The sequence below is a fragment of the Artemia franciscana genome, chromosome 13 (genome assembly GCF_032884065.1).
Source record: "Artemia franciscana chromosome 13, ASM3288406v1, whole genome shotgun sequence".
Lineage (NCBI taxonomy): Eukaryota > Metazoa > Arthropoda > Branchiopoda > Anostraca > Artemiidae > Artemia > Artemia franciscana.
This window is the reverse complement of record NC_088875.1, coordinates 9,831,016-9,853,062: the sequence shown is the minus strand read 5'-3', so window position 1 is coordinate 9,853,062 and position 22,047 is coordinate 9,831,016. Positions and strand designations below refer to the sequence as shown.

Here is a 22,047-nt window from a genome sequence, read left to right as displayed (position 1 = left end):
TAAAAATATACGTAACTTAAGAATTAACTCACGTAACAAAATTTTATGTTCTTATATTTTTATTATGTATATGAGGGAGTTTGTCCCCTCGTTAATACCTCGCTCTTTACACTAAATCTTAAGTTTCGTCCCAATTCTTTAAGAATGACCCCTGAATCAGAGAGGCCGTAGAATAAATAGTTGAAATTCCTAAAAATACTTTAGCATAAAGAGCGAGGTATTTATCTCCTCCTAAATGCCTCGCTCTTTATGCTAAAGTATTTTTAGAACCCCTTATATGCGTAATAATCTCTGTTCGTTTTAAGTTTTAATGCTATTCCTTACATTCAATTGGAAAAACTTTTTCATGTTTATTTTTTCATTGTTTTTTTTTTATAGTAATGCTAGAAAATTCTGCGATTTTCCCCCATGACATATTCCTCCAAGGAAATATCCTCCCACATAGCCCCCTCCCCTCAACCCCACCCCCCAAACCAAAAAAATCCTCCTGAAAACGTCTGTACACTTCCCAATAACCATTACTGTATGTAAACACTGGTCAAAGTTTGTAACTTACAGCCCATCCCCCAGGGACTTTGGGGGAGTAAGTCATCCCCAAAGAAATAGTTATTATGGTTTTTGACTATGAGGAACAAAATGGCTATCTAAAAATTTTGATCCGTTGACTTTGGGAAAAAAATGAGCGTAGGAGGGGGCCTAGGTGCCCTCCAATTTTTTTGGTCACTTAAAAAGGGCACTACAACTTTTCATTTCCGTTAGAATGAGCCTTCTTGCGACATTCTAGGACCACTTGGTCGATACGAAGACCCCTGGGGAAAAGAAAAAAAAATAAACACGCACCTGTGATCTGTCTTCTGGCAAAAAATACGAAATTCCACATTTTTGCAGATAGGAGCTTGAAATTTTTGCATCAGGGTTCTCTGATACGCTGAATGCGATGGTGTGGTTTTCGTTAAGATTCTATGAAGTTTAGAGGGTGTTTTACCCTATTTTCCAAAATAAGGCAAATTTTCTCAAGCTCGTAACTTTTGATGACAAAGACTAAATTTGATGAAACTTATATATTTACAATCAGCATGAAAATCCAATTTTTTTTATATATCTTTTAGCATCAAAAATTCCGTTAGCATCAAAAATTGAGCCGGGTCGCTCCTTACTACAGTTCGTTACCACGAACTGTTTGATTATACCAATCCATTATTCTTAAATGTTCTTAAGTCACTTATTTAGCAATAGTCTTATTGTATTTTAGTTGCTATAGTTGGATTTGTTTATTTGCAATTTATTCGAGTATCTGTTTTTATGATCTATGATTTGTCTTCAGTTTTCTAAAGTTTTTAAGAATGGTCCTTAGGAACAATACATTTTCTTATGATTTCTGGAAATTAGAGGTAATTTGTGCCTAGTGATGACTTAAGATAAAATTTCTGTTATTTTAATTCTTAATTTTATATCAATTAAAAATTTATGATAAATTAGATGATAAAAAGTTGATAATACCAATAAAAATGAAAACAGTTATACTAAAAATAATATGAAAAAAATAATCAAAATAATAACAATAATAATAATTAAAATTAATAATAAAAACAAAAATTAACAACAATTATTCTAGAATAAGTAATAAAAAATTTAATTAATCACAAATGAACGAGATAATTTGTATTTCTAAATGGGTCAAAGATGTGACCAAGCTTAGTCTGCTTCTTACGTCAAAAAAGGAAAAAGTACTAGGACAAAAAGAACTGAAAATCAGGGACAATGACGAAATAAAAATAAAAATGATGAATAAATAAATGTTACCTCCAATTGTGATGGTCAATATAACAATAAACGAAATACAACCTACCAAAATTCTATTTCAGCAATTTTACACAATAAATTTTACGCATTAAACTTCAGTAAAAAAAAGACAAAGAAAAGACAGAGGGATGATTTTACTGTTGAATATTTCATTGTTGAGCATTTAATTTATTGATGTCTGAAATGAAGTCTAAATGACTAAATAAAATCAGGGCTTGATGACTTAAGGGAATACTTTGAATCAAAATGTCAGTGTAATACAAAGCATTATCTTCGCCTAGTATATGAAATTAAATTAAAAAAAACAAGTGTTTTAACTGAAAGTAATGAGCGAAATTAAAACTTAAAACGAACAGAAGTTACTTCGTATATAAAAGGAACTGCTCCCTCCTAAACGCCCCGCTCTTTACGTTAAAGTTTGACTCTTTCTCTCAACTCTACTTTTTAAAACAGTAAAAGACTTTAGCGTAAAGACCGTTGCGTTGAGGAGGGTTCTTAGCGTTTTTGAATTAATACATGTTTTGATTTTGGCTCTCCGCAGGTGAATAATTAAAACGAAATTTTCATATTTATTTTTTTGGCTAAATGGCTTTCTCATAGTTTTGATTGAATTATCTTGATAAAAAAGGAGCGGGGGAGGAGGCCTACTTGCCCTCCAATTTTTATGCTACTTAAAAAGGCAACTAGAACTTTTAATTTTTTACGAACGTTTTTATTAGTAAAAGTTTACGTAACTTACGATTTAGCTTACGTAACGATCTTCTGTATTCGTATGTTTTTATTATGTATATGAAGGGGTTTACCCCTCGTCAGTACCTCGCTCTTTACACTATACTTAAATTTCATCCCAATTCCTTAAGAATGACCCTTGAATCACAAAGGCCGTCGAATAAATAGTTGGAATTACTAAAAAATACTTTAGCGTAAAGAACGAGATATTAGAAGGAGGTCAACCCCTCATAGGCATAATAATTTTTGTTCGTTTTAAGTTGTAATGCTGCTCCTTACTTCCAGTTGAAAAAACTTTTTTCACATTAATTTTTTTATTGTTTTTTTTTTAATAATGCCAGAAAATCCTGCGCTCCGTTCATGGATGGTCTTTTTATTTTATTGTTCGTTCATCTGATTTGTGACATTGATTTACAAAATCAAAATTTTATCTCTTTTTTCGGTACTAACATAAAAATAAAACTATTATTTATGAAGCATTATTAAATTTATTTATTAAACTATTATTAGAACCTTTAAACGACTTCTGAAAAAAATATAAAACAATAAAAATAAATATTCAATCAAAGTCTTTGCTTTTTGGGGATTTCCTGCCCCTTTCAATCATTAAAGATATGTAGACTTTTCAGTTTTCTTAAGAGCCTGTGCACAGTCAGATTCACCTGCCAATTTAACTTCTAAAATCATAAGAATGTTAAGATTCAGGACACTCACCTTACTATAAGACCTCTTGGGAAGTCTTGGCAGGTTTGGACTGGGACCACGAATTACATCTTCTTCATCTTCTTTAAAAAAGAAAATTGAAAGAAAAATGGAAGTAGAAATCAAGTAATATCAGATCAATAGCGAACAATCAATTTTGCACTTCTTTAGTTGAGTGTCGTTGAATTCTCGGCGTTATACAAGTGTCAAAAAAGTACACCTTAAGTCTCAAATTCGCCTTGCGCAGTTGATTCAAAAGGAGCAAATGGCAACAGTGGAATGGTGTTACCAACCGTTACTTATTGCAATATTCAATTAAATTAATGAATTCGCTGCAATTAGTGTGAGAAAAATAAGCAATAATTATATAATTTAACTCATTAGAAGCTTTCTTTGTAAAGTCACAAGGAAATTAAAAAGTTTTTTTTTTCACTGTCATAATAAAATTTTGACTCGTTTCTATATATTTTCATTAGAGCTGTCAATGGAAAAGGGCTAAGAAATTATTTACATGTTTGGAGATTAGAAGACATTTTTCTAAATGTGAAGGAAGTGTTATTCTTTTAGGCAAGCTCTATACTAAAGCTAAAAACTGAACAAAAGGGGACTTTTATAAGGGACAAGAAATGTAAGCAACAATTAAATCCACGTTAAATTCTAAAAAAAATATTTCATTTTTGAATTGCTACAATTGTCTTCGACTTAATTTACTGTCTTGCTTTGTCCTCTAAAAGCAGGTTTATAAGATCATAATACCCACTGCTATATCCAGGGGGCTTATAGAGTTTGACCCCCCCCTTTCTGAAATGTTTAAAAAATGTATATAAACAAACTTTCGACACTTCTTAAAAGAAAATATATAATCCTCTCCAAAAAGAACAATCCTTGGTATGGGCCTGATCGTAAAATATTTAACTTCAGAAAGTTTTTTATTCATTTTTTTTTTTTTTTTTTTTTTTTTTTTTTTTTTTTTTTTTAGTGGACTTTCAGCAGGTTTATGAGATCATTATACCCACTGCTATATCAAGTTATGGAGCTTGAGAGCTCCCCTCCGAAATGTTTGTTGGACTCGCAAAAACGTAAGAAAATGCATGTAAACAAACCTTCGACATAAACAAAACTTCGGATATTGGGTATGGGCCTGATAGTAAAATATTCAAAATCAGAAACTTTGTCATTCAGAGCTTTTTTTTTCTTTCTGTGGACTTTCGTCTTTCTTTATTTAGAAATGACGCTAGATACAAAGTTTTACTTTCAAGTGAGAATGCTGTTCAGTCTCTGAAACATTTATTTTAACTAAAAATAATATTTAGAACTATTAACGGGATGATCCGGGCGGGATATGAAAACTAGATATACAAAGCAGAATAATCATGGCCCGTCTTAACTCCCTATCTAAAATAGATATGAGGTAAAGACTAAATTTTTTAATTTACTTTAAAATATTATAAGAAATATTAAATATCAAATACCATTTATCAAATGATTATATAAAGTATCAAATAAAATACAAAATATTACCCAAAACAGTAAACACACGCTTGGGCGGATAATAGATAGACTTATCTATTAACAAATGAACTAACATTATTTTTATACAATCCTAATAAGAGGGTTAATACCAGATTTGCCTCTCACTCCGTCAGACTATGCGTCTTGGCTTATACTTACAATTAGCCATGGCTTGAAGACCACAACTATTCGATTTGAATTCAATCCGATTTCCTATTTAATTTGAATTCCGTCCGGATGTGTGCTTTATGGTCGTCTTTAGAGGTTATTTTGCCACCCTGCACTGATGTAAAAATAGGCGACTGATCTCTTAAAAAATTTCTTTTATTTGTTGGAATTAAATTTGTTTGACGGATTGATCTTAGTACAGTCTCTGAGAAACCCTTCTTAGATGAAGTTGCTACTTATATTTTGATGATCTTTTCCCACAATAATACCAGCTAAGAGTATTCCCAGTTCTTAATTAAAAGAGTTCCTGATTTTATGCCCCTTTTCGTTATAGTAGTCCTTACCCTGACAATGCACCCACTCCTTCTGAAGGTCCAAAATACAGTCATAAATGATATTTCTTCGTTGTCTATTATCTTGTGATGCGTCATGATCAAACAGTTCGTGGTAATGAACTGTAGTAAGGAGCGACCCGGCTCGATAGTAAACGAAACTCTAAAACTCGGAATTTTGATGCTAATAGATACATCAAAAGAATGGTATTTTCATGCTGATTTTAAATATATAAGTTTCATCAAATTTAGTCTTTGTCTTCAAAAGTTACGAGCCTGAGAAAATTTACCCTATTATGGAAAATAGGGGGAAACACCCCCCAAAAGTAATAAAATCTTAACGAAATCACACCATTGCATTCAGCGTATCAGAGAACTCTATAGCAAAAATTTCAAGCTCCTGTCTACAAAAATGTGGAATTTCGTATTTTTTGCCAGAAGACAGATAGCGGGTGCGCGTTTATTTGTTTGTTTGTTTTTTTTTTTTTCATTGGGGTCATCGTATTGACCAAGTGGTCCTAGAATGTCGCAAGAGGGCTCATTCTAATGGAAATGAAAAGTTCTAGTGTCCTTTATAAGTGACCAAAAAAATTGGAGGGCACACTCATTTTTTTACCAAAGTCAACGGATCAAAATTTTGAGATATCCATTTTGTTCCACATAGTCGAAAACCGTAATAACTATGCCTTTGGAGATGACTTACTCCCCCACAGTCCCCGGGGTAGGGGCTGCAAAATACAAACTTTGACCATTGTTTACATACAGTAATGGTTATTGGGAAGTGTACAGACGTTTTCAGGGGGATTATTTTGGTTTGGGGGTTGGGTTGAGGGGAGGGGGCTAAGTGGGAGGATCTTTCCTTAGAGGAATATGTCATGGGGGAAGAGAAACTCAATGAAAAGGGTTCAGGATTTTCTAGCATTACTATAAAAAAGCATCACTATAAGCAATACTATAAAAGCGGGAGCAATCCCTCGCTCTTTACGCTAAAGTTTGACTCTTTTTTAAAACAATTAAAAACTTTAGCGTAAAGACCGAGGGATTGCGGAGGGGAAAACCCATTTCATATACGGAGTAATTTCTGTTCGTTTCAAGTTTTAATGTCGCTCCTTACTTTCAGGTAAAAAACTAGTTTTCTATTTAATTTCTTTGTTTAAGCAGGTTTGCTGAATTGATTTCACGAAACTCGTGAAAATAAATCTGTTTGAGTTATTTCAATGAAATTGTTAAAAATAGTTGTGTCAGTTTGAGGGTTTTAAATTGAATTTGCGAGGGAACAGATTATCATATTTGGAGAGAGCACAAAAACAGTCATCAAGTTACGTGACCCTCTTGTCCCTGTATAAGTAGTGGAATTATGTCTAAATTACCACTGAATAATGAACACCCATAGCTCCACATCTGGCGAATGTAACTGAATCCCAGTCTCATCAGCCCGGCGTTTCGTATCATTATATCCAGTTGTTGCCCTATTTTAATCGAGTTTCTTGTTTCGATAGCTTAATTAAATTAATTTTATATTATGTTAATTGAATCTATTTTGTCAGTTTAATCGAAATACACCAATGTTCGGGTAAGACAGAGATAATACTTTATCCATATCAATTCGTTTGAATTGCAAAGTCTCGGAGTATTTCGATTTATTTGAATTTAACCGAAGTAATTGTCGAACTACCTTTTGATAACTAACAGTGTTAAAATTATTATACTAAGCATGTTTAAGTTGAGTAACTGTTATAATGCTCACTAAAAACAAAATCTCAATTTAATGTCCTAGTTTATTGTTATTAATTGAATCTAATTACCCGTAAAGGTTGACCCTTGTTTAAGAAGAAATTTGCCTCTAGTTAAAAAAAGATGACCTTCCTTTAAATTGGTTACTGATGTAGCAGAAGTGTATCAATTTGTTTATGTAAGAATTTTAATCAAGGCATGAGTGAATGAATGAATGAATGAATGACTGTATTTAAAGCCATTTTTCAGGCCGTATACATACATATATAACAACAAACAAACTAAATTATGTAACAATCGACTTTCGAATAACAAGACCCTTCCGGACAAAATTTGCCGCTGCTACTGTATTTATTTTCGACGTCGACTTCAAAGTTCCAAGAAGGGGCTCACTCCATCCCAACCCAAGAAAGCCAACCAAAGACTATCCATCCCAAGAAAGCTCTTTCTTAGCTCATTTAGCCCCTGACACCTGAAAAATTCACACCATGTGAATGATTGTGTATAAAATAATGTAAATTACTATGTAAGAAGTTATGTTGTAGCTATATAAATATTATAAATAAAAAATTCAGCTTTTGCAAAATTATTGCTTCACACAAGTTTTACTATAAAATATATTAAAAAATAAATATGTTTATATTGCAAAAAAATGGTAAGGCTATACAGCAAACTGCAGCTCATTATATTTATGCTTGATGCTAGTTGTATTGTTATATAGTAGACTTTGTAAACCGTCATGTAGATTTTCTAGTTTCTAATATTTTATACTGCCTGCTACAGTTAGTTCATTATATTTCAGTTCTATAAGAATTAGACCCCTAGACGAATATTCATTAAAGACTACTCGTTGTAGACAGGCATCATATTTCTATTGTTCAAGATTTTTAGATAATCTGGATTTTATTTAGCCTGATTCTTAAAACCAGATTCTTAAAGAATTTCTTAGGTTCGATCGAGTTAAATCCAGGCGGGTTAAGGATGAGGCTGATCCTCGATGCCTCAATAGAAGCTTTAAAGGACTAGCTTCTAATATTAAGAAGGCTATTTATAGACAGAATGTTAAATGGTCGATTTTTTTTCTTTTCAGTGGACTACAAAAAACATGAAGGCATTTCAAAAATACTGCAACGATGCCGTTAGAGGATGCCATCGGCCAACCCCGTGAAGCTAGCAAGAAGAAAAATGCAATATAATTTGTGTATTCTATATACTTCTAGATTTTAAAGGAGATGAAAAGATTAATATTTTATCACATATTTGACAGTTACTGGACAATTAATATTAGAAGAGTTGAAACATATCCCAATAGTGCTTAATTGCTACAATGGCTTTGGGCGACCTCATTCAACGAAACGGCTGTGAATAATAGCTACAGCTAGGGCCTTAAGTGTCCGTGCTTGATCAAACCTCTTTTAAGGGAGAGCTGCATTATAGCCATGAGTGTTTGTAAGAATGTCCATATGAATCTCCAATCTTTAGCAGATATACGCAGCTAGACAGAGACGTATTTTACAATAGGGCAGAGGGGCAACCCAGTTTGCTCCCGACCCAGACCTGAGTTTTCCCCCCAGCTGAAATTTGATTATTCCAAAATATTGTCAAAACTAAGATAAATCCGTATAGTTGAAGCATCAAAAGAAACAGAGCAGTTTTTTTAGTATATATTTACCTTTATTTTACCATAAAGTACCTTAATTGCACTTTTATAGTAAGAAAAAGTCCCTTTATGGTACTAAATATTTTTTTTCTGTTTTCACTGTCATGTTCACTTGATTTGGGAAAATTTGCTCCAACTTTGCCCTCCCCAGGGATTTTGACGAAATTGTGCCACTGCAGTTAGGGCTTCTTATGTACTTTCAGAGACTAAAAACATATAAAAACTGTCTCTCATTATTTCTCCTTGATGCCCGATAATTGTTTTCCTCTTTCTTGTTTTTTCTTTATTAAAGCCTAATGACACAAAAATAAGAGAGAGGGGGGGGGGGGTAAACTGTAATCAATGCTGTTTTTTATAAGACATTTTGTGTGAGTTGTGCAAATCAAACAGCTCGTGGTAATGAACTTTAGGCAAGGAGCGATGTGGCTCAATGGTAACTAAAACTTAAATAGAATCAAATTTTGATGCTTATCCAAATTATTTAAAATTCATCAAATTTCATTGTACCAATCACAAGTTACGAGCCTAAGAAAATTTGTCAAATTTTCAACGAGGGGGGAACCCAAAACGTCAATTGATATTAATGAAAATGAAACCATCAAATTCAGCACACCAGAGAATTCTACTGCAGAGGTTTTTAGCTCCTATTACAAAAATGTGGAATTTTGTATTTCTTGCCAGAAGAAAGGTTATGGATGCAAGCTAATTTTATTTTTTGATTGTTTTTTTTTTGCTTTTTTTGTTTCTTTTTCTCACGGGTAATCATATCGAATTAGAAATTCGAGATTGGTAAAAGGCTTATTTTATCGGGATTTAAAAGTTTTACTACCCTTTTTATGTGACAAAAAATATTGGAGAGTAGCTAACTGCAGAGGTTTCAAGCTCCTATGTACAAAAATCTTGAATTTTGTATTTCATGCCAGAAGAAAGATAACCCCTCCTGTGCTCACTTTCCATCTAACTCACCTGATAGAAATTTTAAGAGATCCATTTTTTTCAGCATATTAAAAAGTCTATTAATAATGTCTTTGATGATGACTTAAACCCCTACAGTCCCCGGAGGAAGGGCTGCAGGTTACGAACGTTGTCCATTGCTTACATATAGTATTGGTCACTGGGGAGTACACAGACGTTTTTAGGGGAGATTTTTCTTGTGGAAGGGGGTGGGTTACTTGAGAGGTTCTTTACATGGAGGTATTTGTCATGGGAGAAGGAAACTTTCTATGGATGGAAAGCTAGATTTTCTAGCATTTTCAACTGAAAGAAAGGAGCAATATTAACTTAAACAATCTTAAAACGAACAGAAATTATTGCGTATAATAGGGGGGGGGGAATCACCCCCTCTTTAGTACATGCCTATTTACGCTAAAGTTGCTTTTAGCACTGTTAAAAGAGCTTTTTGTTCTAATTAAACAGCGTTTGTTGTTCTTAAAGAAACTCATTCTTAAGGAATTGGGACGAAATTCAAACTTTAGCGTAAAGAGCGATGTATTGATGAGGGTGCGACCCTCCTCATATATGTAATAATTTCTGTTCGTTTTAAGTTTTAATGTTGCTTCTTACTTTAAGTTGATTTTTTTTTAATAATGTTGAAACACAATCGACAGTTTGATATCCTTAGTTTATTTCCTTGATTCCTTCTTCGTGGGCTGTTTCTTTTTAAAAATAGTGGGTATTTCCTATAAAACAGTCATCGATGGGAGTCAAACCCCAGACAATCAATAATGGACCATACCCTTCAAAAAACTTTTTATCGGTAAACATAATTTTAGTTTGTTTTTGTCAGTCGAATATTGGTAAATTAAAAAGACACTAGATGGTAATTTTAAAAACGATTCTGTTACTTACGTAGAGACAAGGTGAACACACTTTTCGATCCCATTTTCTATATTCTTTCAAAATATAATAATCATTTATTCTGCAATTCATATTTAAAGCCCTTAAATGGACCTTAAAGTTAAACCCAATCCCTGCCGCTACTTGACAAGACTATTGAGAATAAAAGTAGTACGTTCCTTATTTCATGCCCCTGTTATAATAGCCCCTACCCTGACAATGCACCCCACTCCTTCTGATGGTCCAGAATACAATGCTAAATGACATTTTCATCGTTGTCTATTATCTCGTGATGCGTCATCATTTGTCCGTTACAATAGATTTGCTGAATATTACACGAAACTCGTGAAAATAACTGCGTCCGAGCGATTTCAATGAAATTGTTAAAATTAGATGTCACTGTAAGGGTTTTAAATTGGATTTGCGAGGGAACATGATTATCATATTTGGAAAGAGCACAAAAATAGGTATTAAGTTGTGTGACCATCGTTTGCCTGTATAAGTAGTGGAATTGTGTCTAAACTACCGCTGAATAATGAACTTCCATAGCTGCACATCTGGCAAGAGTAACTGAGCCCAGTCTCGTCAGCACGGCGAGTTGTCTCATTATATTCAGTTGTTGCCCTATTTTAATTGACTTTCTAGTTTTGATAGCTTAATTAAATTTAATTCGTATTGTTGAAATTAAATCTAATTCGATAGTTTAATTGAAATAATGACCACTGTTCTGGTAAAATAAAGATAATGTTTTGTCGATATCAATTAATTTGAAAAGTTTCCGAGTGTTTTGATTTAACAGAACTTGAACGAAATTCCAATTTTAGTGTAAAGAGCGAGTTATTGACGATGGGAAAAACTCCCTCATATACGTAATAAAAATATACAAACACAGAAGTTTATTGCGTAAGTTAATTTGTAAGTTAAGTATATTTATTACTAATAAATAACATTCTTAAAATAAAATTAAAAGTTCTAGCGGAGTTTTTAAGCAGCCAAAAAATTTAAGGGCAACTAGGCCCCCTCTCGCGCCCCTTTTTCTAGAAATAGTCCAATCAAAACTTTGAAAAGCCATTTAACCAAAAAAATTAACATTAATATGCAAATTTCGTTTTAATTATTCATGTACGGTGAGCCAATTAAAAACCTGCATTAATTTAAAAGCATTCAGAAATTAAATAGAAAAAAACAATTTGCTCAACTGAAAGTAAAGAGCAGCATTGAAGCTTAGAAAAACAGAGAATTTTACTTATAAAAGGGGCTTCGTCCCCTTCTCAATACCTCGCTCTTTAACTGTGGGTAGCCCGTCCCCTTGATCTGTGAGGGAGTAAGTCGTCCCCAAACACATTGTTATTAGGTTTTTTGACTATGTTGAATAAAATGGCAATCTCAGAATTTTGATCTGGTGACTTTGGGAAAATCATTAGCGTGGGAGGGGGCCTAGGTGCCCTCCAATTTGTTTTGTCACCTGAAAAGGGCACTAGAACTTTTCATTTCCGTTAGAATGAGCCCTCTCGCAACATTCTAGTACTACTGATTCGATACGATCATCCCTAGGAAAAAACAACAAAAAACAAACAAACAAATAAACACTCACCCTAGTCTGCCTTCTGGCAAAAAATACAAAACTCCACATTTTTGTAGTTAGGAGCTTGAAACTGCAACAGTAGGATTCTCTGATACGCTGAATCTGATGGTGTGATTTTCGTTAAGATTCTATGAATTTTAGGGGGTGTTCCCCCCTACTTTCTAAAATTAGGCAAATTTTCTCAGGCTCATAACTTTTGATGGGTAAGGGGTATTCAGGGGCATGAGCTGGACACAGATACAGGGGTACTAGGAAATAATCTTGAAATCCCAATATATCCGGCAGCGCCGGGGGCGCTGCCGGATATATTGGGATTTCGCCCCGGACTACGGGGGATTAAGTCGTCCCCAAAGACATAGTTATCAGATTTTTGATTATGCTGAACAGAATGGCTATTTCAAAATTTTGTTCCAATGACTTTGGAAAAAATTTGCGTGGAAGGGGGCCTAGGTGCCCTTCAATTTGTTTGGTAACTTAAAAGGGCACTATAACTTTTAATTTCCCTTAGAATGAGCCCTCTCACGACTTTCTAAGACCACTGGGTCGACAAGATCACCCCTGGAAAACATATAAACAAATAAACACGAATTCGTGAAACTTATGAAACTTATATATCTAAAATCAGCATTAAAATGCGATTCTTTTGATGTAGCTATTGGTTCCAAAATTCCGTTCTTTAGAGTTTTGGTTACTATTGAGCCGGGTCACCCCTTACTACAGTTCGTTACCACGTTTGATATAGACTGTTTTATATAGACTTCATGAAGTTTTATGCTACCCATCAAAAGTTACGAGCCTGAGAAGATTTGCCCAATTTTTGCAAAAGAGGGAGCTCCCCTAAAGAATAAGGTTATTTTAATGAAAAACACACCGGGAAATTCAGCTTATCAGAAAACCCTACTGTAGAGGCTTCACTATCTTATATACAAAAATGCAGAATTTAAATTTTTTTGCTAGAAACAAGGTCACGGATGCGTGTTGATTTGTTTGTTTTCCCCAGGGATGATCGTATTGAATCAGGGATGCAAGATGACCGTGTAACATATAGGGTAGCACCTCCCCCCCTTATAAAATTCAGGACCAAATCTCTCATTCATATCCCTTTAGAAAATTTCAAAGTAAAAGTCTTTAAAGCATCTATAAGTTTTAAAGTAAAATTCAATACTCCATAAGATACGTGCTTTTTCGCACAAGTCGAATTATTTGTTATTGCAATAAGCAAAAATGTTACACCAAGCAGAAAAGTTTCTTTTTGAATTAGCCAATCAAAACCAAATCTCTTTTACTGGTTTATTTGAATCGACGAACCAAAAGGGAAAATCCTTGTTACAAAAATAACTTTGAATTTTTGAATTAGGCAATCAAAATCAAATCTCTATTACTGGTTTATATGAACTCAGCAAACCAGAAGGGAAAATCCTTGTTACAAGAATAAATCCTGGAAGTGGAGACTAGTCAATGTATCATGATTGGGAAATACCAGTGGTATTGCGACATTTTCAGTGGAGGTCACCTGCCCAGGTTTTCTGCCCAGTTCTTGATTTATTTTTGATTTTTCAATTTCTTGTTTTACAAGTTTATAAGTTTTTCTCATTCTATTGATAAATTTTTGTTTATAATCTTCAGAATCATTATAGTATGGTCATGACTCTATAATTTCATCATACGGGATTCGAAAATCTCGTCCGAATAATATATAAAATGGGTTTTCACGTATAATTGGGGAGTAAGCTGTATTTATCACATTTGCTAAATAGGGTAAGGTTTCGTGCCAATCTCTTCTATTATCTTTTGTGTAAATACCTAAAATAGCAGAGAATAGCTTTTGCCTGTTTATATTTTGCCATCGGCTTGGGGGTGGTATGGGGTTGTTACCAATTTTTTATTTGAAGAAATGAAATTAAATCCTTGGTTACTTTTGATACGAAATTAGGACCATTGTCGCTTAATACTGTATTAGGAATGCCGAAATTGAGAAATATTTTAGCTAGTGTTTTGCTCGTGGTATAAGTGCCTTGGTTTTTTAATGGCTTAGGAAACGTGAAACAAGAAAATGATCGATTACTGAAAGTACGGAATTATGTCCTTTGTTTGACGTCGGTAATCCACCAATTGTACCAAATAAATCAAAAGAAACTATATCGAATAGAAACCTGGCCTTAAGCATTCTTCCTATTGTTGGATTAGGGTAGATTTGAGGATTTTTTCTTCAATTATATGTTTCACAATTATTAACATAATTTTTCAACTTTGTTAAGGCTGAAGTAACGAAAAAGTATTGTTTTAGTCTATGGAAGGTTTTATCTATTCCCAAATGTCCACCTATTTCGGAATGAAAAAATTCAAAAGTGGATTTTTCTAGAATTTGGGGTAAAACTGGTATTATGGAAGTTTGATTTCTATTATTGTTATCAGTCATTATTCTACATAATATTTTTCTTCTAAATCATAGTAGAAATTATCAATTTTTTTTTTGAAAGATTTCATAGTATTAGGTAGTTCTTTATCATACAAGAAATAATCTATTAGAGCAGGGCAGATATTGTTTTTTCTTTTGACATATTTTTATGTTATTTGATGAAAGCGGGCTGTGTTTGTGATCTTCTTTAACCGGATTATTGGTTTTTATTTTTAAATTGTTGTTTTTTGGAGCATATTTTGCTTTTATTGTGTTAACTTCTTCGTTTTCATTTTCTACGGGAGTATTATCTGGAAATCTACTTAGATGATCACATGGGGCATTTTGTTTTCCCTTAAGGTACTCAAATTCATAGTCTAAATCTTGGATTTTTAATATTCTTCTCGCGAGGATTCGTGTTGGCTTTTTTAAAGTCTGTTAATATTGCAGGCTTTTATGGTCGGAACGGTTTAAATTTTCTTCCTACTAAACAATGTCGAAAATTATCTAGATGATGTATAATTGACAATAGTTCAAGCTATGTAGCTGAGTAATTACTTTCTCCAGAGGTTAGGGTGCAAGAAACATACGCTATAACTTTTTCTTCTCCGTTTATCATCTGGGAGAGAATCGCCCCAATTTCCTTGGTTGACGCCAAGTCTTGTCAACCAAGATTCCCTTGGTTGACAGGAATCGTCCTGTTTGGAAATCTGGTAAAGATAATATAGGTTCTGAAATAAGAGCCTTTTTTAAGTAATCTAAGAAATCCTGGGCCTTTTTAGACCAGATAATTTTTTGTGGATTTCCTCTAGTCAGGTCAGTTAGTGGTTTCGCTACCTGTGCGTAATTCCTTATAATTTTTTTAAAATAACTCATTAATCCTAAGATTCCTCGTAATTGCTCAATAGTTTGGGGGCGGGGTTTAGATTTTTAACAGATTTTATTTTTTCAAGGTCTGAGGAAATTTGTCCTTGTGTTACAACTACTCCTAAAATTTTTATTTTTGTTTGAAGAAGATTCACTTTTTCTGGTCTACATTTTAAATTACCTTCTCTGAATTTCTCAATTACCTTAGCTAAGGCTACTAAATGGTCTTCAGGATTTTTGTCCATTGCTATGACGTCATCTACAAAGTGAATTATGTTATTTAGACCTCTTAACAAGTGAAGTAAGGGTCTAAACAGGGCACTTGAGCTTTTTTTTGTTTTTTTTCGCTTGATGATAGCCTTGCGTCAAACCTAGGGAAGTAAATATTTTATTTTTATTTGATATGGAATCTAGAATTTTATCTATTCTAGGTAGGGGAAATTTGTCACTGACTACTTGTTTACTTAGGGCTCTATAATCTACTACTAACCTAAGATCATTGTTTTTCTTTGGCACAAGTTTAACGGGCGCTGAATATAGACTTATACTTGGTCTTTTGTCCTCGTTTCTTTCGAGTTCCTGGATTTTATTTATTAGCCACTCTTTATGTTTATATGGGATACGATAGGACTGTTTTGCCGCTGGTAGTCCCGTAGTTTGGATTGCATGCTCATAAAACAGGATAAGTCCTATGTCTTCTTCAGATGTCGAAAAAGCATTTTTATATTCCAACAGTAGGTCGCATAATTTTTGTTTCAATGGAATGTCAGTTATGTGATTTAATTCGAATTTTCCAAGAAATTGAATTCTTGACAAGGGATATTCCTTGTCAAATTGAGTATTTATTATATTATTCACCAAGTTTTTTTTTCTGATTTTTTCAAATTATTTATGTCAGTTTCCGATATTACCTGTATTTCAACTAAACATGTTCCTTTTTTTAGGGTAATCAGGTTATTTGTGTGAGTGTTCGTTACCCAAATGTAACCTTCGTCCTTTTCATAATTTATAATTTGTTCTTCACACGTCATATTTTTCACGTTGTATAACGTATAAATATAACGTTTCATTTATACGTTATAACGTGTAAAAAAAAAAAAATACACGTTATATTTTTTTGAATAGATTCAAAAGTATTTGAAAAACAAGTACATTGGAACTGTTATAGCTCCAATATCAACCCATTTCAAAACTAAATATCTACCTAGTTCCAATCCTAATCCAATCATTAACATTCATGTCGTTGATCCGAAAATGAACAACAATCAGCAGAAAAACTGACAAATATGAGAAGCTATGGAAGTGCCTTAGTAAATGTGAACCATGGTGAAGATGCAATGCCTAATTATGTATGTAATACAAGAAAGACAAGAGGAGTACTTAAAATTCACAACGAATTTCCTGGCACCAAATTGTCTGATTCTATTCAGTCAGCAAAACGTCAACAATCAAGGAAACCAAAATTAGAAAGGAAAGAAAAGAGGGGAGCTAATTCTCCATCCCCTACTGAATGGCCCGACCTTATCATTAAAGGTCAAGAAGAGTCTCATTGTCCTGGCAGTGTTTTCTCTGGTTTTGATTCTAGTCTAAATTGTGGATATTCTGATTTTCTAAAGAGAAACACAAATATACAGAAAGTGCAGGAACATTTAAATAGTGCTGATTCTCAAAAACATAAAAAGGGTGCTTCTAAAGTAAATGAATTTATAAAAAGGGTTGGAGCATCAAAGCAAAGCCCCAAAAAAGCAGATTCTGATAATTTAATTAAAAATCTGCCTAATGTAATATAAGGAAAAATTGAAAAGAGTCAACGAGAAATTCAATGCAGCACAAAGAATTGGCAAGACCAAAGGACAAAGTCAAGTAAAACTGAAATAAGTAAAAAAATTAAGGAAAACCTAAAACGTACTGACAATGAAATATTAAATGAGGAAAATAAAACTAAAAAGTTGACTGTGAAATCGTTAGAGGATAGCCTGCAGTTTAATGATGAAAATGTAGTGAATACAAAGAAAAGTAAGGAGGAGCAAGATATTATACGAGAGAAAAGAAGAAGAAGGCGCCACATAATCAGGGCTAGAAAGAGAGAACAGAAAGAAGCTGAATTGTTGCAGCAGCTTCGTGCCCCAAAAAACTCTAAATTAACTATCCTATCTGGTAATGCACTCAACAAATTTTTGAAGCCAAGCAAATTAAATACTAAACCAAAATTAGAATATTCTGCTTTTACTGAAGATTTTCCAGACTTAAATGCAGTAAATACAGTTTCTGCACCTGAAGCTTTGGAGAAGCTGAAAGTACCAGTAACACCAATGGTAGAAACATTAACTCCTGTACAGACTAGTATAGAAAATAGGAAAGAAAACGGAATCGTGAAAGAGATTGAGCAAGCAGAGAAAAATGTTAGTGAGAAGAAAGCACCAAAATTTAGTGATCCTAAACAACTCAATCTTTTCGATATTACTCTGGCCAAGTCTGTTCTTAAGCAAAAAACGAAAGAAAAACGATCAAAGTTACGAACTACAAAGAGGACAACGGATTTTGACAAAATTATTGCCAATTCATTAGACAGTAAAGCTCCCACTTTAAGTCGTGGTAAAATTATAACTAGACGAAAAAAACCCACTTTGATGAAGAAGGTGATTTTGAAACAACGACAAGAAAGGCAAAAACTCCTCCCTGTTTCGATAGGAATGGTTGCTGCATCCCCTAGAAACCTGAGTAATGAAGCCATTGATGGTGAATGGCTGGACCAACCTGAAGCAACTGAAAACGAAGGAAAAATCGTTGTTGTAAAGAAGAAGATGAAGAAGAAGAAAAAAGTAAACATTTTGGATAGCAACAATGACGAGCCAATTCGTCATACTAAGAAATTCAGAGAATATTGTGATCAAATATTGACCGATGATATTGAGATCGTTTGTGTAGACTTGCTTCATGATTTGGTTCAATTTCAAGACAGAGCTCATCAAAAAAATCCAATAAAAGCCAAAATGAAAAAGAGACTAGTTTTTGGGCTGAGGGAAACTACAAGGCAAGTTGAAAGAGGTTGGGTCAAAGCTGTTGTTATAGCACCAAATCTAGAAAAGTGTAATGAACCAGGAGGACTGGACGAAGCTGTAAAGTCTCTTCTAGATCAGATACACAAGAAAGGTGTATTCTGTGTTTACGCTTTGGATAGATGGCGACTTTCCAAAGCCACAAAGAAGAAAGGAAAGACGAGCTGTCTGGGTATACTAAATTATCAAGGCTCAAATGAAAATTACAAAAAACTACAAGTTTTTGTCGAAGAAGCAAGGAGCGAATATGAACGGAGAAGTTCTAAGAACAAAATTATGCAAAACGTCGGCATTGAGGAAGCAAATACTGATATTTCAAAGAATAGCTCAAATCAACAATAATCACCGGAAATTTCTCCTCTCCTTCTGTCTTTGATTAAAAGGAAACTAAAAGATTAAGCCTGAATGGCAAACTATGTTTGTTTGGTCGTTGATTTTCAAAGGTGACACTCCAGCACTGCCCCAATAAGGAACCATGTGCCTCCCATGTATTATTCTTCTCCGGCTACTTCGTATGCAAGCTTTGTTCGTAGAAACTTCGTAATGGGCACATTTGATTGGAAATTAAAAACCCCTTCCCATGCCCTTTATTGCTATCTTTCCTCCGTAATGCCCATGACGTTTGGTCCAAATATTCAAATAAACCAGTAATGGAGATTTGATATTGATTGGCTAATTCATAAATTCAAAGAGTTATTTTTGTAACAAGGGTTTTCCCTTTTGGTTCGACGATTCAAATAAACCATTAAAAGAGATTTGATTTTGATTGGCTAATTCAAGAAGAAAATTTTCTGCTTGGTGTAACATTTTTGCTTACTGCAAAAATGCCTTTCTTTAAATATTACATTCTTAAAATTCTATATTGTCTATTAAATATTTTTATTATAATTTCTTCCCCTTAGAATGATTGTTTAAAATTTTTAGATTTATGTCCCTACACCTTATATGGACCCTACACCTTACACTCATATAAATTACATTAAGACAGCACTTGACATCAACTGGGTTTACACAAAAATACCTGTTTCCAATTGTTTGTTTTATTTAAGTTATAATCAATTTTATCTATTGTATTTAATTCTCAATTGACCCCAGGTATTCTAACATTAAAGTGTAAAAATATATTAAAATTATATAATAAAATCACCACTGGTACTTTTATTTAATATAAATTTTGAATTCACTATTGGTACTTTGTTTTATCGTTCATCACTTATTTTTGGAATGTTATCTTCACATGTTATATGTTTAGGAATATCCTCCAGTGATGAGGCTATCCAAATTTTGTTTTTATCATTAGTGGGTTCTAGAATTTTCGATATTTGGACTCTTTGCATTGATTTTGGGGGAATTTCAGTTTTTCGTACTAAAAATCCATAATATTTTTCATTATGATTTTCTTCTATTAAGTTTAGAATATTATTTGTTGGTTTTTTCCTGGGAGTCTCTGCACTTGCTAGTTTCTTCCATAAATAAGAAATTTCTTTAATTTTTTAGGAGAAGCCAGAGCTATTCTTCCTATACTCTTTCATTTTGCCTATGTTCTCCTTTGCCTTATTTGCTTGTATGTTATTTATTATTGTTTTGGTATCCTTCGGGTAAACGAATTTTTAATTTGCTACGTCCAACAATATTTTTATTGGCTTTAAAAAAAATTACCGCCTATTATGGCCTCGTATGAAAATTTTTTACAAAATATAAATCGAGTATGGAAACTTTTGTTGTCCTTGCACAAGGCTAGGTAAACAGTTCCCTTTACGTCCAGATCATGTCCGGCTACGCTTGATAGATTGGGACATATTACTCATTCGTCGTTAGTATAATTTGGCTATTTGTTAAATATGGATGTATTTATCACATTTACTGTCGCCCCTGAATCTATAAGGGCTAAGAAGTAAATATTCCCTACATTAAAATTTTCAAATATTGGTAACATTTTATTATTATTTGCACTCAAAAATGGTATAATCACTGGTGGGGACCTATAAATACATCTTCCGCCAAATTTTGGTCCCACAAACTTTGGAGGCTTTTGTCGTTTCCCCGAGATTTCCAGATGTTCGGTGTAGAACTTTCATTTGTTCTACTTTAGTTTTCTTGATTATTATTTGAAGTTGAGTTGTTATATTGTTACCGTCGGCTGATATAACTACCTCTTGTATTTCTATTCCAACCGTTACTGGGTAGGTTTGTCCTTCCGCGATACCCTCCGCGATACTGATACATATTGCGTTGGAAATTCTAATATGAGTTTTGATAATTACCTTTTGTTAAAAAGGTATTACCTCTGTTACCTCTGGTGGCGTACCCACTATAATTTTACTAATTATACTAACACTATAATTTACCGAAAAGACTAGAGGAACTGTACCTGATGCCTTAGTTGATAGACAAAAGTTATTATTAGAAAATAATTTTATTTTCGTACTTCAATCAAATCTAGCATGAAATGGTACAAATTAACGCCAAAACTGACCTGCTTGCTCCGGCTGCCCGCCTCGCGTAGAAATAATACCAAAACTTGATTTCTAAAACAAGAAGTGGGCACACGCCCTGGACAGGTGACCTCCACTGAAAATGTCGCAATACCACTGGTATTTCCCAATCATGAACATTGACTAGTCTCCTTGGCGCTGATTCTCGGGAGAAAAAAACAAGTTTTTTTATTCAAAAATAAAACAAGAAGCCAAAAAAATTCAAAATTTTGAAGGAGAACTCAATTTTCAGATAGGAGATTGCGTTTACTTAAAAAATTAAGCAAAAATTAAAGGCAAAAAAACTCTCTGATAGATATTAAGGACCTTACAGATTATTAAAAAAGTATGACAATAATTTAGCATTTAAACTCTTGAAACCTAAATCTGGAAAAACTTATAAGACTCATATTAGTCGCATAAAAAGGGCAAAATTCACAAAAACGTGGACCCCGCGCCTGTCAATATCGAATACATTGGAAGATGAAAATGAACCAAACCCAATCTAGACTGAGTGAACTTAAGCCTTTCAATTTTAAACAAGGATATTTTGAAAATAGTAGCGACGAGGAAAAGTTTCACGAATTTCTAACGATGACCAATATGGTTACTCCCAAAGATAGAATACCCAACACGCGAAAGCGATTCATCCTCAAGCGAAGATTAGGAAGAATTGGACTATACAATTTCTCCCAAAACTCAGTTTTTCCCCGATAGGATTTCAACTCCTTGCCCTCCAAAACGATGCCCCGACGATGCAGTACCTCCTATCACACCCATAGGCAGGCCCCTAATATTATACGATGAATTAAATAAGGCCATAGATACACCCGGTGACAAAATGCCAGAACAGGTCAACCAGCCCCAAAGACAAACATTACGAGAAGCCATGGATCTTATTAATTATCCGATTAAGGCCAGACAAAGTACATTTGATGCTAGTCCGGCCGCTAATGAACACCAGTATCATGATATAACCGTTTCAAAAGCAAGACCAAAGGACTGGCTATCTTGGAAGGAAACCATGATGCAATCAATTCCCATCCTCCTGAAGACAAAGCTTTTAAACACTGGAGACATCCTAAGAAAACGTTTGACTCCTCACTTAGCTTCCAAAAATCCTTCAACTCTCCCAAGCAAAGGATTCAACAAGAAGAAACCAAGTAGTAAACCCTCTACATCACGAGG

General features: G+C 33.7%; 1 protein-coding gene across 1 annotated transcript in view; it reads left to right on the top strand.

The window, feature by feature from the left end:
• LOC136034248 (selenocysteine insertion sequence-binding protein 2-like) overlaps positions 1 to 19,364 on the top strand; it is a 29,170-nt gene extending 9,806 nt beyond the window's left edge. The window contains exons 2-3 of the mRNA XM_065715389.1: positions 13,419 to 13,505; positions 17,115 to 19,364. Coding sequence (XP_065571461.1) covers positions 13,419 to 13,505; positions 17,115 to 18,727 — 1,700 coding nt within the window. The 3' untranslated portion in view covers positions 18,728 to 19,364. The remainder of the gene's footprint in view (positions 1 to 13,418; positions 13,506 to 17,114) is intronic.
• The last annotated feature ends 2,683 nt before the right edge of the window (positions 19,365 to 22,047 follow it).